The sequence below is a fragment of the Pituophis catenifer genome, unplaced genomic scaffold, assembly GCF_029215685.1.
Source record: "Pituophis catenifer annectens isolate HBS135680 unplaced genomic scaffold, rPitCat1.0.hap2 SCAF_2, whole genome shotgun sequence".
Classification (NCBI taxonomy): domain Eukaryota; kingdom Metazoa; phylum Chordata; class Lepidosauria; order Squamata; family Colubridae; genus Pituophis; species Pituophis catenifer.
In genome coordinates this window covers 173,292,961-173,319,859 of record NW_027256882.1, presented here as the reverse complement: position 1 = coordinate 173,319,859, position 26,899 = coordinate 173,292,961, and the positions used below count along the sequence as shown (strand labels likewise).

Here is a 26,899-nt window from a genome sequence, read left to right as displayed (position 1 = left end):
TCATGTGGGCACCATGGTCAGTTCTGTGTAGCTGATGTACATCACCTTAGGGAAACCTGTGGGGGGGATACAAAAAGAAGAGTCAGAGGGGGCCACCTCATCCTTTGAGAGGAAGGAATTTGGGGGAGGGGCGGTTCTTATCTGGAGTAAAGATTCAGCCAAACTACCAAGGCTTGTACACAATGGCCCTGGCAACGGTGTGACTCCTGCTACAACCAAGATTGCACAGCTTTGTGTGAACTAGGGACAGCCCTGTGCTGCTCCACTCACTTTCTCTCCCATCCATCTGTTATCTGCATTTTGGGTCACGCGTGATCATCAAAATTAGAGCACCTAGTAGATGTATAACCCCAGAAACAGCTTCTCATTTGGATGATTCCTCTTTTTTTTTTTTTTTTTTTTTTACTATTTCTGAACTGATTGTGTATATGTGTATAAGAAGGAGGGAGGCGTTGGAAGCACTGAAACCAACATAATTGTATAGAATTATGAATTCTGTTCACTTTTTTGCCTATTATCAACATATGTCTGTTTACTTGGGGCTTTGGAATAATTTACAATCTCTTTCTTCAAGCTTATGTCTTTCCAAGGTACGGGACTTCAGTTCCCATTCTTTACAAGCAACTTGAAGGATGCCAGATTGGGAAATCTGATTTTTATACCTGGGACTTTTGACTGTGTGGTCAAAATTCAAACACCATGGACATGATGGTTCGTGGTCTTAGCTATTTATGATGCCTTTGACTTCTTGCTCATTTTGTATGTATGTATTAATGTTTATTTCATAATATCATAGATTGGACACAACTTGGAGAATTTTTTTTCTTTATTTCACTGATTCCTTTTTTCTTTTTCTTTCTTTGCATTTTTACACTCTCTCTTTAATTTTCTTCTGAGTTTTGTTTGTATTAGTTTTTATAACTGTAACTAAAATTATATCTTTCTATATCTATCTATCTATCTACCTACCTACCTACCTACCTACCTACCTACCTATCAGCGATGGGTTGCTACCGGTTCACCCTGGATCGGGCGAACCAATAGTGGAGGCGGTGGGAGGCTCCAAAGAGCATGCGAAGAAGCGGGACATGTGTGCATGAGTGCACACCAACAAGCGAACCAGTAGTAACAGGTTTCTTTCTATCTATCTATCTATCTATCTATCTATCTATCTATCTATCTATCTATCTATCAGCGGTGGGTTGCTACCGGTTCGCCCTGGACTGGGCGAACTGGTAGCGGCGGAGGTGGGAGGCTCCAAAGACCATGCACAGAAGCGGCACATGTGCACGTGAGTGTGTGCCAACAAGCGAACCAGTAGCAACAGGTTTCTATCTATCATCTATCTATCTATCTATCTATCTATCTATCTATCTATCTATCTATCTATCTATCTATCTGTTTACCTACCTACCTACCTACCTACCTACCTACCTACCTATCTATCTATCTATCTATCTATCTATCTATCTATCTATCTATCTATCTATCTATCTAATCTCTCATCTATCACTAGCAAACACAACTGGTGGGTGGCTCCAAGCAAATATCTTACCTTTCTATCAAACCTGAGCTGGGTAGAGTTTTGCCTGATGAAGCCAAAATGGGCTGAGCAGATCTATCTTTTCTTTGGTATTTGCTAGATACTTGTCACCTTCCCTGAGCATAAATTCTTCTATTTTTCTTCCACCTTTTATTTTGAACATCCAATGACGCTTAGGGCACCCATTTGAAACATCATTAAGATGTAGAAAATGAGTCAGCATTCTTGGCCACATTTGCTGAGGGGGTTTAGAAGAGATATCGAGGGACCGAAAGTGGTCTCCACATACCTTTTACATTGCTAAACTAAGGAATGGAAAAAACATTAAAAAAATATCTTCCACTGATGAGCAGCAGCTTTTGTATACTTTGCTAAAGGACCCTGTAGGAGTATCTCTCACTAATACTGAGATTTCGTTTCACCAAGGTAATTGGTTAGAATGCAAATTTTTAAGATTTCATTTCTCCAAGGCACTGTGGTGGTGGGAGAAAGGGGGTCATGATACTTGATGGGTGAAGCAGAAGGAAAGGAAGGAATGGTACTTACAGGGCAAGTAGAGGTCAACTGGAGGCACATCAGGTGGGGTCACCAAAGAGCAAATAAGAGTGATACCTACTTTTGGGTTACTTACTGTCCTGTTTCTCATCTTTGCTTTCACCATTCTGAGCGCCTTTCTGTGAGAGCCTCGTGGAGGCATTGACAGCTGTGGCTGCTGCCTTGAAGCTGCGCTTGCGTTTCTGCACGTTCTGTTCTGGGTGGAAGACGATGACGTAGACTTTGGGTACATAGAGCATCCCAAGAGAAACAAAGGCGCTCAGGCTCATGGAGATGGTGAGAGTTGTTGTCTGAATGTACATCTGGGAGGGAGAAACACACAGGACTGCATTTTAGTCCAGAAGATCCGGACTGTGGCATGCAATCACCAGGATCATGTAAGTTCAAGTCAAGACACTCCTGAGTCAAATCTGACTTCTAGTGCCTTACAGAGTTTTCTTAGCATGAAACAAAGAGTTTCCCATTGCCTTTCTCTGACATAATTTTCCTTGATCCATTACCCAATAACTAACCAGAGCTAACTGTGATTATATTTCTAAATCAGCCTCCTAGATGGGCACGGCATCAAACTATAAACTATTCCGGCCGTCATCATTTTAGGTTTATTGGGTGATGAAGAGTCAGAAGTGACATGAAATTGTTCAACTTTAAATGTCAAAATTAGAGGTCTAAAATGATGCAGTCCAAAAAGAGCTACCCAATTTGATCTTACAGTTGTCCAAAGGGGCCTTCGTTGGCTCAGAAAGGAGTAAAATGATTGTAATCCTTGTCGTCTGCTCACTTACCTGACATACAAATGCTCATTTATTTCTATAGCAATTCTAAAACTCCTATGCCCACTCAACACATCAAAGTCTTTTGGTTTCCATGGATTTGCTTATCAGAAGTAAGCATCCAAAGGCCTCTTCCATTGTTTTTCTGAACTGAATTTCCATCTCCTCCAAGAGCAATGGTGAAGAATGCTGGGAGTTCTATTTCAATAACGTCTGGGAGGATCTGTTCCTGCACTACTGGTTTATAGGACCAACTTCTGAGTCTGCCTGGTGTTACCTTCTAGGGAGCTTCTACTTAGTTCAATATTCCTCAAGTTTAGGTTGCTAATTGATGCTGCCTTCTGCTACCTCCTGAATGGAAATAGAAGACATGTATTACTTTTACACCCTCACAAGCACACAAAAGTTTCTTTTAAAAGTATGAATGAGCAAGAACTGTCATCCCTCAAATTGCGTCTCCTGCATTTATTGGAAAGGAGGAAGCAGACCGGAGGAGCTAATCATGCAAAGATGCCCCTCACAGGGGCTCTAAGTACAATAGTACTCTTTCCTTTATTAATGGATGTAAACGTAGCAAAGACACAGACAGCTTTTGAGCGTTCCATGATGAATTAATCAAGAAGAATGTTGACATTGACATGAGAGCAAAGAATCCTTGGTTGGAGTTTAAACTCCTATGTTCAGTCTTTTTTTGGGAAGAGCTCAGGATAGCTATAAAAACGATCTACCGTAGTGTTTAGTCTCGTGGTTTGCAATTTGGTCTAGAATTTCAGGTGCTGGCTTGGAAACTAGGAGATTGTGAGTTCTAGGCTTCCCCTTAAGCATGAAAGCCAGCTGGGTGACTGGGTCAGCTGCTCTCTCTCAGCCCAACCAACCTCAGCCCTATGATTCCTCATTCATAGGATTGTTGTTGTGGGGAAAATGAGAGGAGGAAGAAGTGTTATAAGTTTCCTACCTTGTGTTATTTATAAAAATAATAAAGGTGAGATAATAAATAAATGGATAGAATTACCCCTGGGAAGACTTCAGGGGAAAGGAATCTTTACTCTGCATAGGGATGTAACAAAACTTTGGCATTTTTTAAAAAATAAATGAATAGGAGTTGAATAGCAATAGCACTTAGATTTATATACCACCCCACAGTGCTTTACAGCACTCTCTGAGTGGTTTACAACATCAACATATTGCCACACATAATTTTCAGCCCCAAAAGGTAGGGAGGTTTAATTCTTTCCTGGAAGGCCATTCTCCCTTTAAAAATTGCCCACTTAGAACCTGTAGCACCAACACACCCATCGGGCTGTAAGAAGAAAAGCAGTTGGGTGAGCAGACAAAGCCACAGATCAACAGGGAAACAGAAATCTTTTCCTTCCTTCAGCCCTAAACCACAATCCAGTTCAAAATTCCTCCCTCCCACGGATCCATTTATGCAGAAACAAACACATAGAGAAATTGTATTTTACAAGCAATTGTAGCATTCATGATATTTGGGAAGGGTGCCATTGAGCAAATGGCATGAATTACATAACTTAAATCAGTTGCATGCAGAATGAGATGAATTATGGAATGAATGTTAGCTGAGGGTTTTTTGACTGATGGCAATGACATAATTAATGGCATTTGCATGATGTTGTCATGGCATGCGTGGGATGTCTTCGTGATTTGCAATGTAATGTGATGGATGTTTATGATAACATCTAGTTGTTCTTCAGCCTGTTGGTTGAATGGATTTGGAGTCTAAGTCTCCTTATTAAGCACTCCATCGAGTATGAGCCATAATTTGTTTCATCAATGAATCAAGTAGTACTATGTAAGTCAGGGGTCCTCAAACTTGGCAGCTTGAAGACTTGTGGACTTCAACTCCCAGAATTCTCCAGCCAGCTATGTTATGCTGGCTGGAGAATTCTGGGAGTTGAAGTCCACAAGTCTTCAAGCTGCCAAGTTTGAAGACCTCTGATGCAAGTAGTACTATGATTTAAAACAGCATGCTAAACCATGATTTATAAAGACAGTGGCAGGATTTTCACCACACACTAAGCCACATTGGCAAAACCACATTATAGTTTAATGTGATGCATAAACAAATATATTTAAAAGAGAATATACAATATTTTCTTTTATAACAGAAAGAGATGTTACAAGAGAAAATTGAGCTGTTCTATCTCTTTTTTGTTCTGAATAATATCTTATAATGTCTTATAAGACACAATGACTGAAATCACACATTCTATTAAGCAATAATGTTTCATTTAGATTTGCAGGGATCCAATATCTGGGTGGAAAGAATAACAGAAGACTATTAAATGGCAGCATGAAGCATTATTAATAAGCTCTAACCATTCATTTGCCATCTAGAAGTCATCTACATTTTTCAGTCCTGATACCGTGGCTTTAATTTAGTCATGTGGTGAAGCAGTCACAGTGGTTTGCGAAGTATGATTTAGGCAGTGATGGGATTCAAGTAATGTAACAACCGGTTCTCTGCCCTAATGATTTCTTCCAACAACCAGTTTGCCAAACTGCTCAGAAAGTTAACAACCGGTTCTCCCGAAGTGGTGCGAATTGGCTGAATCCCACCACTGGATTTAGGCTGTTATAGGTTGGATTTGTAGAAAATACTTCACCTGGTTATTGTGCTAACCCAATTTTAAAGTTTGTGGAACACACTGAGCAAATAAACTATCCAAATCATTAGGATTTGCACAAGCCATAAAAAAAGGGGGTAAAACTAAATTTAATGCAAATATAACTGTTAGCAGACCCTGTAATAGACCCAGAGCAGAGGTGAAATTTAGCTGGTTCTATCGGCAAGGACGAACTGGTGGGAGGCTCCGCCCACACACCCAGACATCATCACGTCCCATTTTTGACCCTCTGAGCATGCACAGAAGGCTCTGCGCATGCATGAAGGAGGTGCGTGTGCTCACATTTGTGAACCGCTAACGAAGGTAAGTGAATTTCACCCCTGAGCCAGAGCATGACTTTCTCATGCTATCATGCTTTTAATCTTTTCCTTGATGTTCAGTTAGGAGGTCATGTAATCTAAATCTCATAAATGAAAAGGTATGTCACATTACTCAAAAAAACACAAACAGACAAACAAAAAAACAGAACACCAAGAAAGGCATATACAGCTCATGGCTCTTTCAAAATTGAGCTCTACTTTTAATGCTCGGCTTCCTTCATCTGAAATTTTCTAGATATGTCGGACTTTTACAGCAAGTGATAGGATGGTTTTATTCCATTTTATTTTATGCCTTCATAATTTGATTCATGTTGTTTTAGTCTTATCGTGGATGCATAAACATTGAATACTTTTGATTTTGCTCTTGTTCAATGTAAGCTATTGAAAAATCAGGAGGAATCTAGTAGCATCTATTATTAATTATTCTGATTTTTTGCTGTCAAAAAGTAACATGGCTCTCCTCTCACATTGTAAACTACTCAAAATCTATGTAATTGCAGCAGGTATAAATCAGACCATTATATAAAGAATCCCCAGCCTGCTCAGCTACGCATGAAACGTGCCTTTGGGCCAGTCACTCTCTTTCAGCCCAACTCACCATATAGGGTTATTATTGTTGGGAACATGGGAGGAGGAAGGTGTTCATTGTTCATACGTTCACCACATTGAGTTATTTGTAAAAATAAGAAAGGTGAGATATAAACAAACAAAAAAAATAGAAGCCATAATCCCAAGGTCAGTGAGGGTTGAGATCTTAGTGGTAGAGGGAAGCAAACTCTGTCTGGGTGTTTGATTGAAATCAGGGGTGGGATTGAAAAATTTCAGCAACCGGTTCACTGCCCGGTTGCTGGGTGGGCATGGCCATGGGGGTGTGGCCTACTCGGCCTTCTGCACTATGGTGGGGGGGCGCTTTCGCCCTCCCCAGGCTCCAGAGACTTTCCTGGAGCCTTCAGGAGGGCGAAAACGGCCTCACCCAGGCACCGGAGGCACTCCGGAGGCCAGAAACAGGCTCATTTCTGGACTTCTGGTAGGCCCGATTTTCGCCCTCCCAGAGCCTCCGTGCGCACCCTGCCCTTACCTGGCATACAAAACAGGCCACGTGGAGACTCCTAGGAGAGAAGGGGAGGGGCGGGGAGGGGTCAGCCAGTCCTTGGAACAACCAGTTCAGAAAACCAGATTAAAATTAACATCCAGTTTGCCTGAACTGGTCTGAACCGGCTGAATCCCACCCCTGATTGAAATAATCTTTTACCTTCCGGTCTACTTATCTCTATTGGAAGGAAATGGGACAAGATTATTGAGCATGCCTGGGGCCTTCATTCTGAACTGGGATAACTTTTCTGATGTAGAACTTTTAGAGCAATGTTTCCCAATCTTTGTCATTTGAAGATGTATGGGCTTCAATTCCCAGAATTCCCCAGCTAGCCAGTTGGGAAATATTGCTTTAGAATGCCTACAACTTCACAGTAACTCTTAATGCAAAGACACCAGAGACCACCTGCTAGACTAGGCAGCCCTGACTGGTTTAAGCAGATACTTGTTTGCTTATTCATACAATTGTTTCTAGAAAAACCATGCAGGTGAACATTCCTCCAAAGACAACAACTCTTCACCCTGCCAGCCTTCTATGAGGAAATAAAGATAAACTGATAAGATGGAAGCATCTTCTCTTCCCAAATAGCTTTGGAAGGTGCACGGAACCAAAAGCAAGGGAACTCTATGTCAGTAGTAAGAGATATGGCAATGTACTTTTATTGGACCATCAGAATATGCCCAATGGCACATCCATCCCTATTTCAGGCCTTCCTCAAAGATTATGGAAACAGCCTTTGAGGGCTCAAAGCTGATGAATGCAAGTTCCAGCTGAGGGCTGAGAAGCAGCACACTGCTATTTTAGACATCAGCTAGGGAATGCTTGAAAGTTTTGATGCCCCTTCCCTAAAAGGACTTCTTTACCAATACAAAATTAGCCTAGGGAGGAAAAGGAGAGGGTTTCCAACTTTCTGCAATTCTGCATATTTGACATGAAAAAAAGAGTCTATCAATAAAATAGCTGTTATGGGAAGGCCACAAAATGGGAAGGTTAAAATTGCATCCTGGAAATAAATCCTTGCTTGACCATGGAGTTCACTGGGAGATTTGGGGGCCAGTTCTTTCTTTCTTTCTTTCTTTCTTTCTTTCTTTCTTTCTTTCTTTCTTTCTTTCTTTCTTTCTTTCTTTCTTTCTCTTTCTTTCTTTCTTTCTTTCTTTCTTTCTTTCTTTCTTTCTTTCTTTCTTTCTTGTCTTTCTTCCTTCCTTCTTTCTTCCTTTCTCTTTCTTTCTTTCTTTTCTTCCTTCCTTCCTTTCTTCTTTCTTTCTTTTTTCAATCAATCAAGCTTATCTAGTTATTCTTGAGAGGATAAAAATTAGGGAATCTCTATTTTATTGTCTTGAGTTTCCAGAAGAAAGCGAAACATCAAACAGATGAGGAATCCCTTAGGCTTGTTTTATAATGTGTAAAATTTCTTTTAGTTAGAACATGGCTGGTTTAATATAGCTTTTTTGCAACCCCATGACCCTGTTCTTGCAATCTGAGAAAAAGCTAAGAGTCAAAACAGATTTCTTAAGCCTGGCAGAAGTTCAAGGCAAATCCAGCATTCCTGTGAACCACAACCCCCCCCCCTCAAAACTGGGATGATATTTCCCATTTGGGGAATGGTTTAATGATTTGAAAAGGGTGCCATAAGCTCCTGCAAGCACCTAATTCATCCTCTTAACATTCCCTAAACAGACAGAATGAAAAAACAGAACAGGTTTGACTTTGTCCACTTTGCCTGTTACAGTGACTTCATAGCTTAATGAGTAGCCCTCGACTTACAATTATTTGTTTACCAACCATTCCAAGTTCCTGTGGAAAAAAGTAACTTACAACCAGTCCCCAAACAGACAACTGTTGCAGCATCCCCACAGTCATATGATCAAAATTCAGGTGCTTGGCAAGTGGCATGTATTTGTAGTGGTTGCAATGTCCCGGGGTTATATGATTGCCATTTGTGAGCCTTCCCAGCCAGCTTCCAGCAAGCAAAGTTGACGGGGGAAACTGGATTCACTTAATGCCTACACACAATTCACCTAACAACTCTGGGATAAAATTGAGCACAACTCATGTACGGTAATGACTGCCTTGCTTAGGTCTCATTCTGGTCTCAAACCGAGTTTACTGTGGCGATGCATGACCCAACAGTTGTAGGGGTGAGGACAAGTTATAAGTCACTTTTTCAGTGCTGTTGTAACTTGTTTAGATGGCTAAACAAATGGCTGTAAACTGAGGACTACTTGTACTTAAATCCCGTTGTCTCTTGTACCACCCCACTCCTTGTCCTGATTGCTCCCACCTTCTCCGCTGACTGAGCTGTGCCAAAGAAGATGGGCACAAAGGCCAGCCAGACGATGCAGGTTGTGTACATGGTGAAGCCAATGGGTTTAGCCTCGTTGAAGGTCTCGGGCACGCCGCGGGCCTTGATGGCATAGACAGTGCAGGTAACCATCAAAACAATACTGTAGCTGAGGCAGGAGATGATAGAGAGGTCTGACATGTCACATTTGAGGACACCCCGGGCAAATTCTGGGTTGGGTGTATGTTGCTCTTCATAGTCAATGATACTATGGGGTGGCTGCACCCCCAGCCAGATGACCACAGCCACAACTTGCACGGATGTGAGGCTGAAGGTGATTACCAGTTGGGAGGTGGGGCTGATGAATTTGGGTGGAGTCACTGACTTCTTGCCTTGCTCAAAGATGCGATAGATGCGGTTGGTTTTGGTCAGCAATGCTGAATAGCTGATGGCCATGCCCAAGCCAAGGAAGAGGCGCCGGAAGGCACAGATGGTAACACCTGGTTCAGCAATCATCAGAAAAGTGATGATATAGATGAGGAAAATCCCAGTGAGCAGGACATAGCTCAACTCGCGACCTGAGGCTCGGACAATGGGGGTGTCGTTGAAACGGATGAAGGTGATAACGATGAAGACAGTGCCAAGGATGCCCAGAATGGCCAAGAAGATGGGCAGAATGGCCCAAGGGGAGCTCCACTCCAGCTTGACAATGGGTGTTTGGCGGCAAGCTGTACGATTGAGATTGGGCCGCATGTCAAAGGGACACATTTCACAGTTGAACTCATCCAGTTGGTACTGGTAGCCATCACATAGCTCACAGTGCCAGCAACAAGGAACACCTTTCACCATCTTCTTCCTCTCTCCTGGGTTGCAGGGGAGGCTGCATACTGATGTGGGGATCTCCTTCTGTCCACCTGACCACTGCATGTCCTCGATCTGTGGGAGAAGCAGAGAAAGCCAGAGAACAGTGATGGCCATTTATCTCAGGAAATCACATCTGTGTTTCAATACCCTGCAGGTTTTTCTTAGTTGATGGGATATGACAGCAATGTACTTGTAAGGCAGTCTCTCGATTAATTTATCATGAACATGATTGGGGTAAACTGGGGTTTGACTGTCTAGTGACAAAACTGGCCCAAGCCAAACTCACTAGTACCATCCTCATCATTACCAGGGACACAGCATGTTGTGGAACCACGAGGGTAAACAACCTATCTAGAACTTCTCTAGCTTACTGAATAGTGTTATGTGAAAGCTTTGAATGACCAAAGCCATGATCGACAGCGAAGAGAATATTTACAGAGCCATTTGGTGACATAGATGTCACATGGAAAATTGCCAGCTGGAATACAAGAAGATTAAGAAGAGAAAAGCATGGATTAATAAATGAAATGAAAGAAGAATAAATATGTTGTGCATTTGGGAACCAAAGACAAGGGAAAGGACATAAAAGAGTACAATGAAAATGGTCTAATTTTATGGTCTGGAACTGAATATATTCAGAGAAGTGGAGGTATAGGTTGAATTGAACACTGGGATTAAAGGCTGAGAGGACTTCTTTTGAATTTGGGTGACATTTGGGTGGTATTTTGATCTATCCTTGGAGAAGCTTCTAATAGGGAAAACATATTGAAATGGGCTCTTTTAATAGAAATAAAATATGTTTTTTTCCTTTGGCATTTCCCCCCCAGTTTGCTATCACCCCATTGCTATGGTCCAGGATTGTTGGAATACAAGAGCTTTCACACAAAGTACAGACTGTGCAGTGGGACTACAATATTGAAAGATTTTAACAGCAGTTCTTTGGATGATTAATTATCCTGGGATCAGACCCATAAGCAGCCAATCAGGTATGTTCTATCATAGAAATGCATTAGGAGGATTATATATTGAAGAGTGGATAGCAGTTTCTCATTTGTTCTTGATAGTTCTCAATTTTGTATCTTAAAATAATGTACAACAATGTCCCGTTCAACATAATATGTCCCATTCACCATTCAGATCCATCACAAAGGTCATGTTACAGGTCCCATCTGCTACAGAGCTTCATCTGACGGGACCCAAACCATATGCCTTTTCTGCTGTGGCTCCTACCTCTGGAACATCATCCATCCCTGAGATGAGGTTAACTCCATCCCTGTTAGCCTTTTGTAAGGCTTTTCCAGGTAAATATCTATGGAGATTCTCAGTCATCCAGGTCATGGTTGTCCCAAAAGTGCTTTTTTCAAGAGTCAACTGGACTTTCTAGTTTTTCTTTGAAGGTATTTTGCTTCTCATCCAAGAGCTCTTCGCTCTTCGCTGAAGAAGCTTCTTGAATGAGAAGCAAAACATCTTCAAAGAAAAACCAGAAAGTCCAGTTGACTCTTGAAAAAAGTATCTTTGGGATAGTTCTGCCAGCAAACCTGGGGATTCATAGGGAGCCTGTGCAATGATTTAGACGGTGCTCTCCTGCAATCTTGTTTTTAGTTATCTTAGTTGTTTTTATTTATTTTTAAAGTGTTTTAATAATTGCAATATTATTTTAACTATTGGTTGTTCACTGCCTAGAATCATGCTTAATGATATGGACAGGTACATAGGGTAAATGTGTTACCCTAAGGGCTCCCCTTGAGGAGCACCCAGAGGCTCCAACTGGCAGAGAGTGCGGCCGCACGGGCGGTTATGGGAGCGACGTGGCGCTCCCATGTAACACCTCTCCTGCGCGAGCTGCACTGGCTCCCGGTGATCTTCCGGGTGCACTTCAAGGTTTTGGTTACCACCTTTAGAGCGCTCCATGGCTTAGGGCCTGGTTATTTACGGGACCGCCTGCTGCCGCAAACGGCCTCCCACTGGCTGGTACGCTCTTACAGAGAGGGACTCCTCCGGGTGCCATCGGCCAAACAATGTCGGCTGGTGGCCCCCAGGGGGAGAGCCTTCTCTGTGGGGGCACCTACTATCTGGAACGAGCTCCCCCTGGAGATACGGAGGATCCCGGATCTATGCACCTTCTGCTGCGCTCTCAAGACCTTTTTATTTCACCAGGCTGGTCTGGCCTAACCTCTCCCATTCTCTTTTTAATGTAAATTTTAATGTAAATTTTAATTTGTTCTTAACCTGGGGTTTTAAATTTGTCTTGGGCTAAATTGATTTAATTCGATTTTACTTCTGCTCTTAAATTTTTGTATTTTATGTGTTTTATCTTGTGCCTGTTCACCGCCCTGAGTCCTTTGGGAGTAGGGCGGTATATAAATCAAATAAAATGAAAATGAATGAAATGAAATGTTAAATTAACAAACAAACAATAAACAAGTTGGTAAGTAAGATAATGTAAGGTAAAATTGTATATACTGTACTATACGAATGCTGGGAGGCATTTAACTGAAAGAGATGCTATGGCCAGGCACAGACTTTGGTAACTCTCAACAGGGCCAGCTCCCAGTTGAATTTTTCTTCAAAACCCCAGAGTACCCAATGGTGATTATTGCAAAGCAGAAGAGAAAATTTGAAAAGTAGAGGGCTAAAAATTCAACCACAAGGCGGGCCCAGCTGCTCTACAATATCAGCTCGAGAGATCTACTGCTGAGGGGAGTCATATTTTCAGAATTATTTTTATAATGGGGAGAAAGTGTATAAACGTGATTTAAAGATGATGATTGATTGATTCTATGCTATGTCACTCACATTCAGTCGAAGGTATTCTGCCCACTGGCCAATGGCCTTGTATCCTGGGACTGTAGTATTTGTCAGCTGATACTGGAAAATATCATAGCGCCCAGGAGCATCTCCATTTTCGTTGAACATTACAGGTGTCCCAGCACTGCCTGCAGGAACGAAAAGGTTGTAGTGTTAAAGGTTAAAAGTTACAGACGTCCTTCAAGATGGAGATACTCTAAAAGAGAAGGAGACAACTTTGTGCTGAGGGACACTGGCCAACAGAGGCTAGTGGGAAGAAGGCAGCCTCCAAGGTCAGATGTGATAGGCCATCTACTTGGAGGGTCTCAGAGATGTTTGGTTTGCTGTTGTGAAAACTTGGGTTTGCTATTGTGATGTGAGACACAAGAGGCTTAGGGTCTAAGCCTGTGAAACTTTTTTAAAGATTCTTTCCTGTTGCAAGCATTGATGGATAGAGAAAACCACAGATGAGTTTTCTCTCTCTCTCTATTTCTCTAGAAGATGGACATGTCCTATATTGGCAAGGATAGGACATGTTGAGTATGACATGCCTGCAAAATGTGCATGACAAATATGTTGATCTGGAGCCAGTGCTTTGCATCTTAACATGCAGCTTCCCCTTGTTTGTGACCTAAAGTTGCAGAATCTGGGGAAAGCTTTCTCGCTCTGTTCTGTCCCCGTCCCACACACGCACCCCCATGGACGGCCCGGAGTTAATAAGCCACATGACAAAATCTTTGAAGATAAAGCTGGCAGCAACCCAGTGGCTAGCTGCCAATTCAGACTTTACTCACACAAAACAAAGATTAGACTGCAAGCATTCCGATAAAGCAGGCAAAGTTTCAGCAATACAAGGATTAGTCCAAATGCAGTCCGACAAGGCAGGCAGAAGTCCAGTAACGCAGAGATCATGGATTATTTCTAGTTTTTGCTCGTCACAAACTGAACCGGCCACCACACCCGCATTTATACCCTGTGGGGTGTGGTCCAGTGACTCAGCTAATCTCTGGCACGCCTTCCCCTCTGCTGCGCACGCTTCTCCCTGCGCCTCTGCCGAGGGTCCAGCCAGCACTTATCTACTTCTTCGCTGTCCACCTGTGGCTGCGGGGACATGCTTGGCTCTGGGCCTATCTTTTGGCCTTCGGTGTCCTCCGGAGGCATTGCCAGAGAGGAGGGTCCTGGAGAGGGAGGCCTTGCCAACTCCTCTCCCTCACTCTCAGAGTCTGCATTTGTCGATAGCCCAGGCTCAGGCAATGGAGCCACAACACGCTCCTTCCTGCCCTGATTGCTGCAAACTTGTACTTGCCTGCCAATTCATGATCACAGCCCTTCCTTGCTCTCAAACTTTGCTCAGTTCTCCATGTGCGCAAATGTAGAATGCCACACATGACACATAGCGATACAACCCAGCATCTTGGCTGAAAAGGGGGTTCTCTGTCAATCTCACCATTGAAGTTGACCCCCAGAATGTAGTGCAGTAGGGTTCGCCCGTCAATGGGATCCATCTTGTCACACACCCCGATTTGGCCTGAACAGAGCTCCATATGCATGTTGTGCAATGCATGGGCCATGGCATAGACAGCGTCAATCACAAACTGCACCTTCCCCTCCTGCTCGTAAGTAGATTCTCGCCCAATTCGTTCGTCTCCTGAAGAATGGGGGAAAAATAAGTCAAACCACTGGCAATTCTAAATACCCACTCATATTAAAATACTCTCTGTGAAAGCTTTTCCTTTGATTCTAGTCTAGCGCTTTCCTTCCAGAATTCAGCTGTGGTGGCACAGTGGTTAGAATGCAGTGTTGCAGGCTAACTCTGCTCGCAGTCTGGAGTTTGATTCTGACAGGCTCGAGATTGACTCAGCCTTCCATCCTTCCGAGGTTGATAAAATGAGGACCCAGATTGTTGGGGGCAATATGCTGACATTGTAAGCCACTTAGAGAGGGATATAAAGCACAATGAAGCATCATATAAGTCTAAATGCTATTGTTATTTCTTCCCCAGAGCAAGAGAGTCAGCTATCTCTTGCTCTGCTTTTTTTTTCTTAAGAAGCAAGATTCTTCTTTTAATTTCCCTGGCCTTTTAGATGTTCTTTTCTTTTTGCTGACTGTGATAATTTGGTTACCTGCCTCATCAGAGCCATTCTATACCTTATCTCGAACATGCCGACTTTTGTTTTTCCAGAAAAATAGCTACCCAAATAATGATTCATATTTGGGCAGCATAGTAATTTCCTTTCATAAATTATATTGCATCTCCTGTTCTCAAATGTATTAACAAAGCTACTTAGAAGGGGGGAAAGGTTTAATGCTATTCAATTTACTATAAGCAAAACATTCTGTGCATTTTTCCATTCTGAAGTAGAACATACCGTATTTTTCAGATTATAAAACGCTCCGGACTATAAGACGCACCTATCTTTTTTGGTGAGGAAAATAAGAAAAAGAAATCTGCCTCTGCCTCTGCCTCTGCCTCCCAGAAATTTTGCCTCATTGGAGCAAACAGCAAATGTCCTGCTTTACTTTCATTTTCATTTTCAGCATAGCTTGATTAGCACAAGAAAAAAAAATCTGCTCCCAGCAATTTACCTCCTTGCAGCAAGCAGCAGAGGCCGGCGCAGCAATAGGCAGCCTGAAACAGCTAAGAGTCAGGAGGCTGATTCAACGGACAATCAATTTGTGCTAATTAGGCTGTGCTGAAGCTGAAATGGTCTGTTTCTTCTTGCTGCTTGCTGCAAGGAGGTAAATTGCTGGGAGGCAGAGGCCAAAGGGTGGGGGCCAGTGGGTGGGCGGGGCTACATTCAGTGTATAAGACGCACCCAAATTTTCACCCCCTTTTAGGGGAAAAAAGGTGTGTCTTATACTCTGAAAAATACGGTAATGTATCACGATAGTCAAGTTTTTTATTCTTTATATTATGCAAATAAATGTATACCCAGCCCAGAATAAGAAATTAGGCTAGATGGCTGATTATAGAGTGTCAGTATCCTCCTATATTAACGAGATAAAACAAATTGAAAAGTACAAGGCTAAAACACTGAGGCACAACCCAGTATGGAAGATTATGGAGATGGGTTTAAAAAGGGATTCAACTATTCTTATATCAACATCAGTTTGAGTCAGATAGATACGAGTGGGGTGAGGAAAAACCTCAAGATTGCATTATCCTAATTCTCTTTGGTATAAAAAGGAAGAGAGAAAAATCTGTTATGCTTTCAATGTTCTGTTATATACCTTATATACCTTATATTGTAATAACAGAGTTCCAGTAGTTCTTGTGATGTTTATTTTCCTGACCTGTTCTATTTCAAAGGGTTGACCTGAATCTTGAAAGCGTGACAGAGATTCTCTCTCTTTCTCTTCCCCCTCTTTTATACAGGTAGTCCTCGACTAACAACAATTCATTTAGTAACTGTTCGAAGTTACAACTGCACTGGAAAAAAATGACATGACTGATTTTCACACATATGACCATTGCAGCATCCTCATGGTCATGTGATCAAAATTTGGATGCTTGGCAACTGACTCCTATTTATGACGATTGCAGTGTCCCAAGGTCATGTGATCCCTTTTTGCGACCTTCTGACAAGAAAACTCAATGGGGAAGCCAGATTCACGTAATACCCATGTTACTAACTGAAACAACTGCAGTGTTTCTCTTAACAACTGTGGCAAGCTAGGTCAAAAAGTGGGGCAAAACTCACAGAACAAGTGTCTCGCTTAAAACAGAAATTTTGGGCTCAATTGTGGTCATAAGTCGAAGACTACCAGTATTAAGAAAAATCCAGGCAGGGCAATCCTGAATTTTAACTCACTGTCCCATTCCTGTTGACCGAAGCTAAGCTGGATGCATGCATAATGATTGCTGAACACCTTCTTTGGCCCATCTCCATGTTCCTTCAAATCTACTTGCTGTTTGGTTAGATTTGTAACTTGCAGAGATTTTAGCTTTTTTCCAAAGTAAACAAATGCATCTGTAATTTGAAGTAGTGCATTTACCATCCCTGAACTTTAAGTCCCCTCTTCTTCTTCCCACTTAAAATAGAGCAATTCTGCTCTCCCTTTGTAGAAACCTGGAAGGCAAGAGTGGGAGAGAAGGAGGCTGGCTAGTGATGGCAGGAGGGGGACATTTCAATACTCTCAACACTTCCAAAACACAATCTCAGATTTTACCTACACTTGCATCCGAGTAATGGTGACAAATGTTATATGCCTTGAGGTTCAGGGGTGGGTTCTAATTTTTTTACTACCGGTTCTGTGGGCGTGGCTTATTTTGTGGGTGTGGCTTGGAGGTCATGTGACTAGGTGGGCGTGGCTAGCTGGTCAGAGTCATTTCTGGAAGGTCCTCGCACTTATGACCAGTCCTTGCACTTACGACCTGACTCATTTGTTTGCTTTTAACACTGATCAGCTGTAGGACGGCCCTTTGAAGCCGGCAAGAGTTTAAACAGTTTTTTTTCCCTCTAGTCATCAGCTGGGACTCAGGAGGCAGCAATAGATTGGGGGTGGGACCAAATAAAAGGTGAGAATAACATGGGGGGGTGGGGGGGGTGGGAGGGTGGGGGGGAGAACCGGTTCGGTGACGTCATATCGTCACCGCTACCGGCTCGGCCGAACCGGACTAAACCGGGAGGAACCCACCACTGTTGAGGTTGCATTTGGAGAATATTAGAGTGAAGGGAAATCTGCGTTCATACAGGTGCAACTAATCAGGACTTAAAGCTCCCTTATGCACTGATTGGGGCTGAGACAAGGGCAACGTCAAGGAGAAGATGTCATTTGTCAGTACAAACTGTGTACATGGGAACGGAGGTCAGGTTACATGTCATGATCAAGGCAATGTGTGGTGTGGAAGTGTGATCTGGACGTTTAAACTACATATCCTTATTTCATGTAAAGAATAATAGCCATTCACACTTTGAATTTTCCATGCTAGTCCTTCTTTATCTATTATCTCTCTATTGAGAATGCGAATGCCACGGGCAAATAGGCGGCAATATAAATTCAATAAATAAAATAAATAAATAAACAAACCAGGAAGATGGCTGGCGCATAAATTGAAAAAAGAAAAAGAAAAGAAATTGATACATATACTAGTGGAAGGAAATATTCACCATCAAAATGAGGATAAAAAGAAAGTGATCCAAGAATAATAACTATTCACGAGGCTGTCTATGAAAACCTGAAAACCTCCTTTCTCCATATCCCATTCTTTAGGACACTGATGCTAAACCAGATCGGCAGGTCTTTCTTTTTTTCTTGCCAGCTCCTGACTTTTGATGGATTTTTTTCCCAAAGCAGTTGCAGGTATTTTAGTTTTGCCTGTTTGCTTCCTTGAACAATTTGCGTAGAGACTGATCATTTCTGAGTTGCTGAGAGAGGGAGGCTGCTGAACATAATTTTTTTGGTCAACTTTTTTTTTTATTTTGGCAACACGGGCCATGCCCCTTCCCCATGCCCCTTCAATTGCCAGCAATTGCCACTAATTCTCGAATACAGCTCATCTGTCTGGAACCCGCACTGCATATCGGACATTAATACAATTGAGTGTGTCCAGAAATATTTTACAGGAATAGTCCTCCACTCCTCTGCTCATAACAAAATACCCTATGCCACCAGTCTTGAAATTCTGGGTTTAGAAAATTTAGAACTACTCCGCCTTCGGTCTGACCTAAGGGTAGCTCATAAAATCATCTGCTACAATGTCCTACCTGTCAATGACTACTTCAGCTTCAATCACAACAATACATGAACACACAATAGATACAAACTTAAAGTGAACCGCTCCAAACTCAATTGCAGAAAATATGACTTCAGTAACAGAGTTGTTAATGCCTGGAATGCACCACCAGACTCTATAGTCTCATCCCCAAACCCCCAAAACTTTAACCTAAAACTGACTACTGTTGACCTAAGAGGTTTGTAAGGGGTGTGCATAAGAGCACCAGCATGCCTACCGTCCCTGTCCTAATGTTTCTTTTAATTGTACCCATTTTATGTATTCAATTCACGCTTATATATATATTATCTAATATGTACTCGACAAAATAAAATAAATAAAATAAAAATAAAATAAATAAATATATTTGGTGGACGAGAAGAGGGTGTGGGAAATTTTGGGGACCTTTTGAGATGGGCTTGAGAGATCAAGGGGAACAGATGGATTCTGACTGGAGAAGTCAGAGGGCCAACTAAAAACAGCATAGAAAAGGAGGCTGAATTGGACATTTTCCAGGAAAAAACAGTGCCCGAAGAAGAGGCAGGGACTCCTTGCTTTCTTTCTGTCATGGGATGGCGGGGGGGGGGGGGGAGAGGGACACTTGAAGTCTAATCTCTGTTCCCTGTGGAGGTGAACAATAGCCTACGGCTCGAAGCTCTGTGATGTTTTCTACCACAATCACCTCAAAAACAGGGACTGGGATGCAATTGCGGAATCATTCATTGGAGCAGCTATTCTCCGTATTAACTCTCCTTGCTTTATTCCTCCCTCCCTTCCTAGCTCCACACATCAGGAGTAGCCCTACCAGTACATTTGCGGTTCCCTTCATCATATTGGAACCCTGGGCGGGTTAGTTTACATCTGAAGTCTTCCTCCCAGAATTCAGCAAACCAGATGTTGCGCCGATTGTTCTCCAAGGAACGGGTAGTGAAGTATTGGTCAAAACCTGGAAAGAGAACAAGGTCACGAATTTGCAGGCTCTTTTTTGTTTCCCAAAGAACCATCAACTTTTTTTGAAACAGTTGAATCATGATCAGCCATTTAATCCCACGTTATAGAACGTTAGTTTTACCCAAACCAAGCATGGCACTTTTAAATTAAACTCCCATGGATAGCCATGCCATGCAAACATAGGGAAGAAAATAACCATTGGTTTAAACTAGGACTGCCACATCTGGGCTGCAAGCTTATTGAGAAGGCTAGTTTACATATGCTACTAAGTTAAGGCCACCATATTGGGTAGCAAAGCTCTAATCATGGAATCCTCTGTGTTCTCTGAGCTTGATTGTTTGATTGTGGATGTTTCATTATTTGATGAACATCTTCAGTGCTAGTGAGTATGGGGTTTGTTCCCTGTTTAATTACAGTAGCTTGCCCTCCTAATATTGTTGGTGTGGTTTTCTCCTTTGTAGTTTCTTAATTAGGGTATTGTTTTCTGCTTGACTCTTCTTCATCTCTATTTATCTGGGTGTAGGCTGCTGGAGAGGCTGTGTTCTGGTCTTTTTGTTTCCTTCTTAACCTTTTTATTGTTTCCAATGGTGTATAAATGTGACTTATTTCATGTGTCTGTTGATGGCTGATTTGCCTGAATGCCAAGCTTCCAGAAATTCCTAGTGGTTTTAGATTTAGTTTAGTCTAAGATGCTTACAGTTTTCCAGTTAAAACTGTGCTTGGCTCTGTCCATGAACTCTGAGATTAAGGATCTCTAGTTCTAACTTGTCATCAGCAGCAAGAGTTACTTTTCTGCCATCTACTGGTGTCCGTGATTTTTATGATCCCCAGCCTTTGTTAAACTTTCCTCTAGTGGTCAATATAGATGCCCTGCAAAATGAGTGTTAATAGGAGCTCCCTCTCCCTCATTATTTTACTCTTTATCCATTCAGTAGTGTGGAGGTAATGAAACAGACAGAAAAAGGATGGAGGTAGGTAGAAAAAACAACCCTGTCTTTTCAGGAAGAATAACAAATGCAGAAGTGACATTCATTCTGGGGGATATCTGCCACCAGTTTTCCCAGGTCAATGCTGGTCATTTTCTACTAGGTCTCAGGAAGGAAAGTGAATCTTGGAGTCATGGCAGAGTGGACCAGTTGTATCGTGTGATCTCAGCCAGTTTGTGTTTCTCCCCGCTCTCCCAAACCGAATGCTGCTGCTCTCCTCTGCTCCGTTTAAGCTTTTGTTACCTTCAATCGAGGCTCTTTTGGGTAAGATGGTCACTGCTCCTTCAGCCACTTCCTCTTGCATCAGAATGGGGGAGATCTTGGAACCCCAGCTGTCGGAGCCTACCCAGAGGAACTGCCCTGTCAGATTGGCAAAGCGGGCAGCTTCCAGCACTCGTCTGCAAGGGTGCAATGGAAAAATGAGAGGCGTTCACGACTAACCCCTTAAGCACAATAAAACATGCCTTGTCAAATCACCTTTTTTTGCTGAGTCCCAATGATGTTGTGTTGCATGGACATCTTATCCCCTTATATCCTGTGTGAGCTAAACTTGAGTCTACTTTGGCCATACCAGTGTTTTGCTCCTTATTCCAACTGATGTCAGGAAGGCCTCAAGATCTGTATGATCTGTTAGGCTCTGTCTAACATTACATAGAAAAGTCAAGGGACTAGCAGTGGCTGGGAACCAAGAGCCTTGGTAGTACAGTGGTCTAAGGCACCCTGTTATTAAGCTGGTTATTAAGACCAGCTGCCTGCAATTACTGCAGGTTCGAATCTCGCCAAGGCTCAAGGTTGACTCAGCCTTCCATCCTTTCTAAGGTAGGTAAATTGAGGACCCAGTTTGTAGGGGCAATAAGCTGACTTTGTATAAATATACAAAAGAATGAAGGCTATTGCTTAGCACATTGTAAGCCGCCCTGAGTCTCCGGAGAAGGGCAGCATATAAATCAAATTAAATTAAAAAAAAAACACTAAAGGCAGCGTTGGGGTCTTCAGTGGGGATCACAAATTTGACACTGAAATAGTCTTCTGCAAACTCAAGACTGAGTGGAGACTGCTGCACCTCAACCACAGGGAAAATGTAACTAGTGAATTCAGAACTGCAGCTATAAGCCACCATGTAGTTAATTCTAGGCTAGGATAAAATACTATTACATACTGTGCTGAGCCAGGAATAGATACCTTTCTTTTCTAACTTGGGAGGTGAACAGCAATTTACTTATACATTTACGGGGGAAACAAGAGACATATCTAATGATGGAAAGACATTGGGAGATGGTGGTGTGTAGAGGGTTGTGGGAATATATTAAATATAGTAGAGGTTAAGGACAGATCTAATATTTTATGAAACGTTGCTGAAAATTATGCAGCTGCAAATGAGTGATTTTGTTGACAGATTTCAGCAGGATGATCTGCTGTGGTCTGGGAGCTAGAAAATAGGAGCTGTCAGGGCAACTCTGGATTTGAAATTGCCTACTCCCTGCATGATGTGTTTTGATCATAATTTTTTGATCTAGTGTAAAACTCATGAATGAATTAATCACAGTTTAGTTAATTCTTGGTTCGAATTTATTCCTTTTTACTGCTCCTATTGTGTACCTCTCTGGATTGATGAGAGATTGGACCACAAAATCCAACCAGACCAAACTAGGAACCATAAACAAACCACATACTTGCACATCAGTTGAACTAGGCAAGCTAAAAACACACCATACTTTCAATGTAATTTAATTTAATCATTCCCTGAATAGTTTTCGTTTGCATATCATATTAAACTGAAAATAACCTTAGATTTAGCCATCCTATTCCCTTGATAATTTTGGACTAGATTAACCCACTGTACTGGGTGCTGTACTGGGTGTACTGGGAACCTTGGAAGGAAGGCAGAACACAAATATACAAAAGAAAAAAAAAGCAGATGGCGCATTTACTTGATGTCGTCTTCATTGGCAAAAATGATGATGCCGCGGGCATTGGGGGTCTCCATCAGTCTCTTGATCATTTTGTTAAACTCTCCTGGCTTGGGTTCTCGTGGGATCTTTATGGACTGGGCAATGCACACTCCACCTGCCAGGTAGGAAAAAGCCTTAGGAAATGATTGGGAAAACTTGGTTGAGCATCTGCCTTATACACAGAAGGTGCAACATCTTCTATTTAAAGAGAAGTTGGTTGCAGATCATGGTGAAGTTTCATGGTGCCTGACATCCCGAAGGCTGACTGTTGCTTTGAGTAACAAAAAACCTTGGTCTACATTGGCAAGTCATCTGATCTGGAATAAGACCCTTTCTTGTGTTTCCACCCATGGGTGGAATCATTAATTGGTTCTGGGAAGCATGGTGAGTATCGAAAATGATGAGTACCAAACAAATTTTTCCCATAAAGAATAATGTAGCAAGTCACAAACCAGCCAACACCGACAGATTCTCGCTTGTGAGTTGAGTACCAAACAAACAATGAGTACTGGGGCAAAATGTTCATGTCAAAATGTGTTGAGTACCAAATTTTATGAGTTCCAAAGCAGTTGTGTACCAAGGCCCTACTGTATTAGCTTTTATATTTGAAATTTTCTATATGCTCACTGTGGGGGGGGGGGGAGGGAAAGGATCCTGGAAACCAAATAAGCCTACAAAGTACTTGCTGCCAACAGAAAGTGTGAAAACCACTAGTTTATTCCTAAAAATAATTTGGGAAAAGGAGGAATTCTCCGAAATTAGTGGCTTGCGTACGTAAGAAGTAAAGATAGAATCTTTGTTGAATTAACCTTGACTCCTTATGACTAATATTGTATGTCCTTGTAGATATTTTGGTAACAATACAGAAGTGGTTTGCTACTGATATCAGTCAGTAGAGATCAGTCACGGGCTGAAAAAAGCAAAACTTACAGACTTATCCGTTTCACACAAAGACAAAATCTCAGCCCATATTAACCAAACTCAACTGCTCATATTTCCATAACTCGTCTGATGACCATATTTTTCAGTTCACTTAATGACCTAGAGGCTAAGATAGCAGAAGACATGCTGCACCCCAAATCCCCAACTCCATTTTACTTTAGGTTAAAATGTGATGAGAGTGACCCAGTTATCGAACAATAGATATAGAAGAAATGTTGCATGTGACTTGCTCTGTTGAGCTGCCATAATCTCACATTCCATCATGTCTGGCCCATCAGCCATGTCCCTCTCTACCCTCGCCTCCTCCATTGGCAGCAATCCAGAGCACAGCGACTACAGAATCAAAGGCTCATTTGTTCCAGTGAGGACCTGGCCTAGGATTCAGGTGTGGGACTTGTGGGACTTTTTTTTTTTCATTGCCTTTGCAGGCTGCAAAAATAAGAACCAATCTCTGACCCCATGCAGAGTGCTTTTCCCTGCATATGGAACAACTGCAAGCAGCTTTCATGTGTCTGAGAAGATCATGGGCTGTTTTTTCAGGGAATTAGCAGCTTTACTGATCCCCATCCATCAGCTTCAGACATTGCTCAGCACCTCTTACCGGCTTCCCGGGAGATCTGCACAAAGGCATCGACCCCACTCTCGCCATAGTTGCCCTCAGAGGCCAAGGTGGAGACATAATTCCAGCCTAGTGCTTTAACAATGTCTACCATAGCTTGAGCTTGATAAGAGTCAGGAGGCACCACGCGGGAGAAATAATCGTAGCGGTTATTGTCACTGAGCTCCGGTGCTGTGGACGCGTAGCTTATCTGGGGAATCTGTAGAAGTGGAAGAAAATCATGGGTTAGAAGCGGTGTGTTACCCTTAGCCTCCATCCTTGAGTTATGCCAGAGATCTTCCTCTCCAGCCCTTCCTTATCCATTTAGTCCTATTTTTTTTGTAAAAAATATTTCTGTACTGCACCATCAAAGGCTCACCAAGCTCACATCTTGTCCTCCTCCCTATTTTTATTTTAATCCATTGTGTTTTATCGAATCCTCCCAGTACTGACACAATATTAAGGCTAAATGGTAGCTTTTTTGTTACAAAGCAAAAATGCTCTTAAGAGATAGGGAGTAATGACCTGAGTGAGGCTTAAGCTTCTTTGTCAACTGATTTATGGCATATAGTATATCTCCCATTAATAGTCACGAACACAAAGTAATAATTACCATAACTGTGACAAAATTTGCCCTGTACAAAAATCTTAGATCCATTTTCACAATATCTAATTTTCTTTTTTCTTTCTCCCCCCACCCTCTGTTGCTTAGATTTTATTTTATTCAAAAAGTTAAAATACGAACTTCAAAAAAAATCACACAGACAAAACAAAACCGGACAAAACATTTTTCTGCATTAACAGGAAAAAAAGAAAGAAAGAAAAACACATATACATATATTTTCACAATAGGAAAAGGAAGCAGTGGATTCAACAGTGAAATCACAAAATGTTAAAGGCCGAGAAATATTATAAAATACTATCGTTTTTAAAATATTAGAATAATTGTTTTTTTTAAAAAGCTTTGCTAGCCTATAGGCATAGCATGCAACATTCAGTATCTCCAGAAAGAAATAATTCCAGGATGCACTGTAAAATGTCCCCTTTTCTGGTAAACATTCCCTTACTTCATTTGGTGGGGACATCAGAGTTAGCCTCAGTGTCAGCAGGATGCATTTAAAAAAATTTCATGAGCCCAAGAAAAGATGACATTCCTCCTGCCCAACTGGTTTGAGCACAATCTTTAACAGTAGCTCTATTCAGGCAACAGGCTGGCTTGTAGAGTAAAACACCCAAAACACCCAAACCACAATGAGCAGCTCCTACCCTTCCATAACTTCAGTAGAGATCCAGTCTCCATAGATACAATGTGATGCTCACCAGTGGGGAAAATTCTTGCACATGAAGGTTCCTCAAAGTTTTATCTCCTTTGGAAGCTTTTGTGTATATGCAGAGCTTCCTTGCTGCAAACAATGCGGCTCAAATGAAACCACACTATGATTTAGGATGCTATGAATTATTGGGCCATTGCTGGGTTCCTAAGACTTTCTTATGCTCAGAACACTTTTTAAATGCATCCTGTCAAATTAGAATGTAAATGAAAAGTAGACACTACCCAATCATTTAAAAAAGTTGGTGTCAAATATTGCTAATAGTTATTGCTAATTATTGCTAGCAATTGCTAACTATTAAAATCATTTTAATAAACTTCTTGTTAGTTATAAAATTGTAGCCATTCTGAGTTGGAAGGGTTCTTTGAAATGACTGGGTTTAACTCTTTGCTCCCTGCAGGAATCCAAATTAAAACATCCCAGATAGATGGCTATTTAGCTTCTGTTTGAACTCATCAAACAGAACTCATAGCTTCTGTTTGAACTCAAGGGGAAACCAGCAGGTCTTTGGGTAGCTGTCTCTACTTCTGAACTATTTTTAGGGAGGGTTTTTTTTTTGCCTCTATAATTCCAATGGAATCTGCCTTGTGTAGACCCAGAATTTTCAGCAGTGGTTATGTTGACTGGGAAATTTTGGAAGTCACAACATCCAACCCATCTGGAAGTTTCCACGATGGAGAAATACTATTCTATGTCGTCCTTTCTAGTACTTGATGATGCTATCATATCCGACATGTGTTTTCTCTTCTCCAGGCTCAGCTTACCCAGCTCTTTCCATCTTTATTGATGAAAATATTTATTTTTCCTACAGATATTTTTTTTCTGTGCTTTGAATTTTACACTTCATTTTTTTTCCCCCTGTAGAACCACAATTGAGTGTCCTGCAGCATCCTCCCAAACAGGCACTGACTTTGCAAATGCACCCTTTAAGGAGGGGCGCCATCTTAAATACCATCTCCTGGGACAGGAATCCAGATATTCCCTGGGAAGGAAGTTGCTATCACCTCTTTGCTGTTCAACCTCCTTCCCCCAAGTGATGTCATGTGAAAGGCCTGTCTTCTACTTACAGCAAAGAGGCGAAGGACGTTGGCCACCATAATAGAGACAGAGCTGGCAGAGGCCCCAATGACAGCCACCACCCGCTCTGGTTTGGCAATGATAGGTGGCTCCCCATTGGAGCAGCGCACATCGTAAATGTCCTTCTGAATCAGTGCCTGGACAAAAGTCAATGATTGTTCCAAGGCATAGGTGTCACGAGAGCAGGTATCCAGGATACGGGCCCCCAAAGTTATGTTGGGAAGCAGATCAGGGTCACTGTTGATCTGATCCAGAGCGTAAAGCATGGCCTCCATCCGATGGATCCCCTTTTCCTTCTTCACCTCCCCACAAGGTACTCCAGCTGGGCCACGGGAATGCACAGGAAACAGACCTCCGAGAGTGATGTCTCCTTCTATCTTGATTGAATGTGGCTGGGTAGCTGCTTGGCTATGTACCCAGCCTGGACTGGATCCTAAGGCCCACAATGACCAGAACCAAAACAGAGGGACGTTAGTAGACTCCAT

General features: G+C 42.1%; 1 protein-coding gene across 1 annotated transcript; it reads right to left on the bottom strand.

The window, feature by feature from the left end:
• LOC139310866 (metabotropic glutamate receptor 6-like) lies at positions 1-26,899 on the bottom strand. Its single transcript, XM_070935100.1, has 10 exons — positions 26,405-26,899; positions 24,010-24,226; positions 22,446-22,581; positions 20,758-20,912; positions 19,383-19,523; positions 14,309-14,509; positions 12,871-13,010; positions 9,211-10,146; positions 2,175-2,400; positions 1-56 (listed from the first exon to the last, which is right to left on the bottom strand). The coding sequence occupies exons 1-10, from the start codon at positions 26,897-26,899 to the stop codon at positions 1-3; spliced, it is 2,703 nt and encodes a 900-aa protein (XP_070791201.1).